This window comes from Triticum urartu, chromosome 3, assembly GCF_003073215.2.
Source record: "Triticum urartu cultivar G1812 chromosome 3, Tu2.1, whole genome shotgun sequence".
Lineage (NCBI taxonomy): Eukaryota > Viridiplantae > Streptophyta > Magnoliopsida > Poales > Poaceae > Triticum > Triticum urartu.
In genome coordinates, this window is record NC_053024.1 from 439173590 (window position 1) to 439182322 (window position 8733).

Below are 8733 nucleotides of genomic sequence, written 5' to 3' on the forward strand. Positions count from 1 at the left end.
TCCCTCCTTAATAGTATTGGCTTTTCCTATGGACTCAATGTGATCTTGGATCACTAAAATATGAAATGAAGAGTCTTGAGCTTTTGAGCTTGAGCCAATCCATTGTCCTTAGCATTTTGAGGGTTCCACTTTCACATCCATGCCATGCCAATCATTGAGCTTTCCTGAAATAATCATCTTGGAATAGCATTAGCTCAATGAGCTATATGTTGTTATGAATTACCAAAACCACATAGGGATAGTTGCACTTTCAAGGCGAACTGTCAAGGGGTTCCATTATAACCCAACCGCGTAAGGAACGCAAAATTCGGGAACATAACACTGATATGACGGAAACTAGGGCGGCAAGAGTGGAACAAAACACCAGGCATAAGGCCAAGCCTTTCACCAAGTATATAGATGCATTAATTAAATAAAAGATATTGTGATATCCCAACAAAATATCCATGTTTCAAACATGGAACAAGCTCCAATCTTCACCTGCAACTAACAACGCTATAAGAGGGGCTGAGCAAAGCGGTAACATAGCCAAACAACGGTTTGCTAGGACAAGGTGGGTTAGAGACTTGGCTTAACAATATGGGAGCATGATAAGCAAGTGGTAGGTATCGCGGCATAGGCATAACAAAAGAGCGAGCAACTAGCAAGCAAAGATAGAAGTGATTTCGAGGGTATGGTCATCTTGCCTGAAATCCCGCAAGGAAGAAGAACGAGTCCATGAAGAAGACAAACGGACATAGTCGAACGGGCCCTCACAAACGCGACGTTACCGGAACCAACCCGAAGAAGCAACACCGGAAAGAAGCACACAACATAGTAAACAACCAACACATAAACAAGGCATGATATGCGAGATGCGGTATGCGATGCATATGCAAGATTCGGAAAGGAAATGATTGAACCTGGCCTCAACTTGGAAAACCAAGAGTGCCACTGGAAAGAGGAGTTGATTTCGGTTGAAATCGATATAAAGATCACCAGAATCGGATGCACGGTTTGGAAATGGCAAGCAAAACAGATATGGCACCTGTCTGCGATAATCAGCAAGTGGCCATCTAAATGCATCAAGAACAACATGCTACAGCATTCAAATTTGGCAACAAAATACATGGCAGGGATCCACTCATGATGCTTGACAAAAGATGAACACTGAGCTACGGCTAATTCACTCAATAGCAGGTTCAAACAAGCATGGCAAAAGAGCAAATGATGACAGGTTTTAGACTTAGTGAAATTAACACAAGTCTGGAATTTATCATCAGGAAGCATACTTTAGAGCATGAAAACTACATGCTACAGGAACATATCATGGCAAAGCAAGGCATGGCATGAAGCTACTCAAAGCATATAACAAAAGTCCCTTGGTGACCTTCAGCCAAAAGGGATCAGAAAATACAATTGCAAGCATGTGAACATAGCAAAAACATAAACAGCTTCAGACTTAGTGAAAAACTGGAGCATGCAAAACAGATTAGCAAGTAGGCATGTTTACGAGCTCGATGCACTCACTACAAAGCATGGCATGGCAAACTAAGCATACACCCATCAAGAAGACATGGCATAGGAGCTACAAATGGCAAGAACAATAACATAGCATGCACGGATCAATAGCAACAACCTCGGCAAAATCGCTAAACATGTCAACAATCTGCCAGGAATATTTTATAGCAAAAGTAGAGCTCGATTGACTCAAGCTAGGGTGCTCTATAATTGCAAACCAAGACATGGATGGACAGAGCACAACAATATTAACAAAACATCCTTCCTGATCATCCTCAAAAAAGGCACGAATCACTAGGAAACAACATGAACATATGGCATAAAAATAAAAACAGGACAAGGACTTAGTGAAATCCTAAGTCCCTGAAATCAGCATCATCGAGTAAGCTACTTTGCATGCTTGTTCTAGTCACCACAAAGATCACGAAAAAATGGCATATACCCCTGTAAAGATGGCATGACATATAACAGAACACATGTAGAGCTCAGAATCATAGCATGCACACATTAATCATGGCAAAAATGACAAAAGGCCATTTGCTGAAACAGATCTGACATATTCCTCACGTAGCCCTCTTCCAACAGCATTTCGAGCATCAAGATGAGCTCAAATGAAAATGATGCAATGAGATGAAATGATGCACTCATCGAGACGAACATTTTGATATGCTATACGCACGAATCGGAGCAATGGTTGCGGAGTTATGATGCGATGAATATGCTCAAAAAAATTACTAAAAACTGAGGGACTTAGTGAAATTTGGACCTCTCCGGAAAAAGTCAACCCGGGACGAAGCGGTGCGGGACGGAGGGATCCGGATCTGGACGGAGGCGTTTGGATCGGCGTAGTGGTGGATCTCATCCACCTTCTTCTCCGGCGAGGAAACAAACTCCGGCGAGGCGCGGACTTCTCCGGTGAGGCAGGGGAGGCAAAGGAGCAGCGGATCCGGCGGGGCTCGGCCCCCGGGGCCGGATCGGGTCATGACAAGGCGGCTGCGCTAGGCGCCATGGTGGAGCAGCGGTGGGAGGCGGCGGTGTCTCCCGGGCGGCGGAGCGAGATGGGCCCGCGCGGGCCGGCCTCGGGCCCCGCGGGCCGCGGCGGCGCGCTGAGGAGAGAGAGGGAGGTGGGGCTGAGGTGGCGCAAGGGGAGTGGCTGGCGGCGATTGCGGAGTGACGTGGCACGCTGCCATTGGGCGGAGTGAGGTGGCCGGCGGACGCGTCCGACGCGGACGGACATGTCCGGCGACGCGAGGAAGGGGAAGGCTAGGGTTAGACCGCGAATTTCGGGAGGGGAGCACATATTTATAGGTAGAGGGAGCTAGGAAGCTCTAAATGAGGTGCCGTTTTTGGCCACGCGATCGTGATCGAACGCTCTAGATGATGGAGAGGGTTTAGGTGGGTTTTGGGCCAAATTGGAAGGGTGTTGGGCTGCAACACACACGAGGCCTTTTCGGTCCCTCGGTTAACCGTTGGAGTATAAAACGAAGTCCAAATGGCACGAAAATTGACAGGCGGTCTACCGGTAGTAAACCAAGGCCGCATGACAAGTCTCGATCCAATCCAAAAACGTTTAACCCCCACACACGAAAAGAGGTAGAAAGGACTACCGGAGGACATAGGAGCGCCAGAATGCAAAACGGACAACAGGGAAAATGCTCAGATGCATGAGACGAACGCGTATGCAAATGCAATGCACATGATGGCATGATAAGAGATGCATGATAAAGACAAAACACACGGAGACAAAAACCCAACAACGGGGAAATAATATAACTTAGGGCCGGAAACGACAAGAGTTGGGATACATATAAGATAAAATTACATCCGGGGTGTTACATCTATATAGCGCGCTACGCACCACATAGGACTGGCTGCGGGAGAGCACGCGAGTGAGGAACTGAGCGACCCATACAACACTTGCGTGAGTGTTGTAACACGACTGCAGCGCTATAAGCGCCGGTAAGAAGTTCGCGAGGCAGGCCCTAAGCAAAATAATCATGAGCCGAAAGATGTGTCACATCGAGGTATCCTCGTGGGCGAACGATCCATGATGGAATTTTCACTCAACGCATCCTCCAGACGTGACATGCACACAATATGTGCATCCTTTCTAAAGTTGGTAGGCTAAACAAGGTCAATGCGGGCGGTTACGTGACCCAAAAGCTTACAAGTTGGATCACAAGATTAACACTTAATAACCCTTCACATTGTGATTGCTACATGGTGACGGTAGGGCAACTGGGCTACCGCTACAATCAATAGCGGTAGGCCATGGTTCATGCTCGGGCAGTTCCCGTTAACCGAACTAACATGGCCAAGCGGCCACTATTTTGATCATGGTCATAGCTTAGATACGTACCCTACCGCCACGACAGGCCACGGTAGCCCCCGGAAGAGCTAAGTGGTTGGAGGCATGGTCGAGTGGCCACCCTCCCACTCATTCAACCCCCATTCTTCTTCCTTCTCTCCCACCCGAGGTGGTGCCCTCTCTGGCTCTCTCCCTCATTCAAACTCCTCTCAAATCCACCTTAAATCGGTGACATTTGTTCGGTGAATTCCATCCCTTGAGGTAACCTCTCTCAACTTCCACAAATTTGATTTGTTGAATCTCCTTTTTGGTGGCACAACTAACTTTTGGGCAAACCGCAAACCAAGTTTGGGGGTTTGTCATAAATTCATTGTAAAAATGGTGGGATGTAGGTTTCTATGAGGTTTATGATGTGCTGTAAGCATTATACACTAGGATTAGGGTTATGGTATGTGTTTGTAAGCATTATATAATGCCATGGTCTATTTTATATAATGCCATGGTATTTTTTGGTATTTAAGTGTATATAAGCCCATTAGTGTAGCCCATGAGCTCGGTTGGGTGCCCCTATGTCTTGCTTAAAGCGAGACGTAGGGCAGCCTCGCCCAAAGCAAACGCCAGACTGGGCCGACCAAGCATGTGATGCCAGAACCTCATTTTTCCTTTTTTACATCTTTTTTTGTCACTTCTAAATATTCTAAATTTATACTCCCTCTGTTTCTAAATATAAGCCATTTTAGAGATTTCAATACAAACTACATACGGATGTATATAGCATATTTTAGAGTGTAGATTCACTCATTTCGCCATGCATGTAGTCCATATTGTACTCTCTAAAAATACTTATATTTAGGAACGGAGGTAGTATTATATAAAAACTTTCCATAATACAATTGAAAAATGTTAATTAGGCATTTGAGAAATGTAAAATGTGTATAGAAAAAATCTTACTCATGTATATGAAAAATGTATACGAAAAAATACAATGTGTATGAGAAAAGTTGATCTTTATTTTAAAAATGTTAATCAAGCATTAGAAAAAATGTTGAAATAGTATTTTGAAAAATGTTAATCAAGCATTTGTAAAATGTAAAATGTGTAAAAAAATCTCATGTATACAAAAAATATACAATGTGTATGAAAAAGTTGATCATGTATTTAAAAATGTTAATCAATCATTTGAAAACATGTTGATCGGGTATTTGAAAAATGTTAATCAGCCATTTGAAAAATGTAAAATGTGTCTAGAAAAATATTTTGCATGTATACAAAAAAAGTGTACAATGTGTATGAAAAAAATGTTTATCATGTATTTGGAAAATATTAGATGTGTATAAAATGTTTATGATGTATACGAAAAATGTATAAATGTTTATAGAAAAATTAGACATCAAAAACATATGTTTGAACAAATAGTAATCTTGTATATGCAATTTTAGAAAATGTTCATTATCATAAAAAAAATGTTCAGCGTGTATTTGAAAAACTGTTGACCATGTATCCGAAAAAGTGTTCGTAACTTGTTTTTAAGAAAATGTACATCATGTATTTGAGAAATGTGCAACGTGTATAAAAAATCACGTGTACAATTGAGCACTGAAAAAAATATACATGTGCTGAAGAAATATGAAAACTGAGAAAGAAACATAAAGAAAATGAAGAAAACCAAGGAAAAACAAAAAAACAGAAGCATAACTAAAAAAAGGAAAACAAAACCTGGGAAAAAAAGAAAAGGAAACCAATGAAAAAACAAAAAATAAAATAAAACAAGAAAACCTGAGAAGTGCAAAAAAGAAAAGAAAACGCAGAAAACAGGAAAAACCGGAGAAAACTGAGAAGAAACAAAAAACTGAAGAAAAAAACCCCAGTAAAAACCTGGAATAAAACGAAGAAAAAAAGAGAAAAAGTGAAGAAACGTGTGAAGAAACAAAAACAAAAACAGAGAAGTAAAGCGCTAGCAGCGAACGAGCGAGCGCCTCGATCGCTAGAACGGGCCGGCCAAATACTGTAGGCGGGACAGAAGGTACTCTCGCTATAGGCGAGATATGGCGGCAGAAGCGCTCGCCTCGCTCGATTCCAGTGATTCGCATCGGACGGATCGGGATACGTTGGTACCTCTTGCAATCTGGCAACTGTTCGCCATTTAATTTTTCCTCTCCCCATTTGCCCCCAAAAAATCTAAATATTTGTGCGTTAATTTTGCTAAAAAAAATCCTGTGCCATAATTGAAAATAAAAATCTGAAACTAGGGGAATTCACATTGCACGATGATCACATCCCCCATGGCCATCTTCCTAAGTAACTTCAGGCATGGAAAGCAAGCATGAAGTTCGCACCCCAATGTCAACACCTTACAACGCACTTCAACTCCACTCTCCCTCCTTCCACAACATCTCATAAACTGCTGTATTTCCCTTCTCCCTTGTTTCCATCTTCCTTTGTATGCAGCCTTCATGCATGCATGACTGACTGTCTAGCTAGCTCGAGCAGTAGAGCTAGTGCATGACGTGATGGCACCAACGTCCCTGCAGAGGCCGAGGAAGCCGAGGTGCCCCTCCCACCCCATGCTCTCTCTCTCCCCTGCCCTCCTCTCCCTCCTCCTCCTAGTCCCCTTCCTCTACCTCCTCATCCACCGTTCCGCGTGCTCCCCGCCCTTCAGCAGCCTCACGACCGCCAGGCGTTCATCCTCGAGCGTCAGCGGCTTCGCCGGAGACCTTCGCGACATCGAGTTCTCGTGGAACCACCTGCCGTTCATGTCGTCGAAGCCGCCCCTCGCCAAGCTCAAGATCGCCGTGTTCTCGCGGAAGTGGCCCGTGGCCACGGCCCCCGGCGGCATGGAGCGGCACGCGCACACGCTGCACACGGCGCTCGCCGCGCGGGGCCACCGCGTCCACGTGTTCACCTCGCCTCCACCGCATACCGAGGCCGCGCCCTCGCCCTCCGCCGATGGTCCTCAGCTGCATTTCCTTGACGGCACCCCCGGCCAGTGGCGGTGCGACGAGGCGTGGAAGCTGTACGAGGCTGAGGGCGACAACGATCCATTCGACGTCATCCACTCCGAGAGCGTGGCGGTGTTCCACCGGTACGCGCGCGGCGTGCCCAACCTGGTGGTGTCGTGGCACGGAATCTCCCTGGAGGCGCTGCACTCGGGCATCTACCAGGACCTCGCCCGCGGCGAGGACGAGCCCATGTCGCCGGCGTTCAACCAGAGCCTGTCGCAGTCGGTGCACCGGGTGCTGTCCGAGGTGCGCTTCTTCCGGAGCTACGCGCACCAGGTGGCCATCAGCGACTCCACCGGGGAGATGCTCCGCGACGTGTACCAGATCCCCGGCCGCCGCGTGCACGTAATCCTGAACGGTGTGGACGAGGCGCAGTTCACTCCGGACACGGAGCTCGGCCGCGCCTTCCGGGAAGAGATCGGGCTCCCCAAGAGCGCCGACCTCGTGCTCGGCGTCTCCGGGAGGCTCGTCAAGGACAAGGGCCACCCGCTGCTCTACGAGGCCTTCTCCAAGCTCGCCCTCCGCCACCCGAACGTGTACCTCCTCGTCGCCGGCAAGGGGCCGTGGGAGTCGAGGTACATGGACCTGGGACGCAACGCCAAGGTGCTTGGCGCGGTGCCGCCCGGGAAGCTCAGGGCGTTCTACAACGCGCTGGACGTGTTCGTGGACCCGACGCTGCGGCCGCAGGGCCTGGACCTGACGCTCATGGAGGCGATGCAATGCGGCAAGCCGGTGGTGGCCACGCGGTTCCCGAGCATCAAGGGAAGCATCGTGGTGGACGAGGAGTTCGGCCACATGTTCGCGCCCAACGTGGAGTCGCTGCTCGAGAGTCTGGAGGCGGTGGTGCAGGATGGCGCCCGGCGCGCCGCGGAGCGCGGCCGGGCGTGCAGGGAGTACGCCAGGTCCATGTTCGCGGCCACCAAGATGGCACTAGCGTACGAGAGGCTCTTCCTTTGTGTCAAGAACGAGACCTTCTGTGCGTACCCTTCTGAGTTTGATTAGTTTTCTCACCAGCATGTGCACTTGCTTAGTGATTTATGGCACACTAATAATCATAAATACAGTATGTTATTTAGTATTTTCTTTTTCTCTCTCCTGCTTCCCACATGAACTGCCAGCTATGATACTAAACGGGTCTAAATTGTTTTAGAGAATGAGCGACACCTTATTCATAGCATAACAACTTTATGCTGCTTGTAATGGTTGGTATTATATGATACTAGTGTGTAATACTATATTCCTAATGCATAGTATTATATATCTCTACTCTTAATGGACGAGTTGGTGAATAGTCTTCGCGGTTTATTTTCGCTGGATTTTTTCGTCTCTCCTCCCACCACCTCCTCCCATCCTGGTCCATCGGTTTATTTTTCTCTCCACTCTTTATTACAATCAGAACTTTTCTAACGTATAACAAATCACGGATCTAACTTTCTTAAATTATGCAAATCAATCGATTTTTTTATTGGTTCAATTTGTCTTAGGAAACAAATAACAGATTTTCAGGAAACAAATAATACATTTTAATCTAACTTTCCTAACTTATCTAAATCAATCGATTTCTCTTATTAGTGAAATTTGTTTTAGAAAACAAATAACAGACACGTCACAAACGGGCACGTACTGATATCACATTACCAAACAATAAAACCCCATTTGCATAGAAATCAATTCAAAAATCCTAACTTTTCTAAATTTTTACCTTTCCTTGATAACAACCAATATTTCCTATCTTTTCCACCTATTGAAGGAAATCACCCATCCATCGATATTAGCATTTTTTTTTGGAATGAGATCTCCGGGTTATGATTTTTTTTTGCGACTCTTTCCAATTGTGACCTCTCCTTCCACTCCGGCTCCTTCTCGCATAAACACCTCCACTACAGCCAGGTGACACCACCCCAGACCTCCTGCCTCTCCACACCT

General features: G+C 46.3%; 1 protein-coding gene across 1 annotated transcript; it reads left to right on the plus strand.

Annotated features, from left to right (window-relative positions):
• The first annotated feature begins 6199 nt into the window (after positions 1–6199).
• On the plus strand, positions 6200–8058 carry LOC125548451 (D-inositol 3-phosphate glycosyltransferase 2). The gene has a single exon (XM_048712041.1). It carries the CDS (start codon positions 6319–6321, stop codon positions 7807–7809), a length of 1491 nt encoding a protein of 496 aa, XP_048567998.1. The 5' UTR covers positions 6200–6318; the 3' UTR covers positions 7810–8058.
• Positions 8059–8733: the final 675 nt, after the last annotated feature.

Coding starts and splice junctions, on each gene's coding strand:
- LOC125548451 (XM_048712041.1), top strand. CDS start 6,319: ATGGCACCAACGTCCCTGCAGAGGCCGAGGAAGCCGAGGTGCCCCTCC.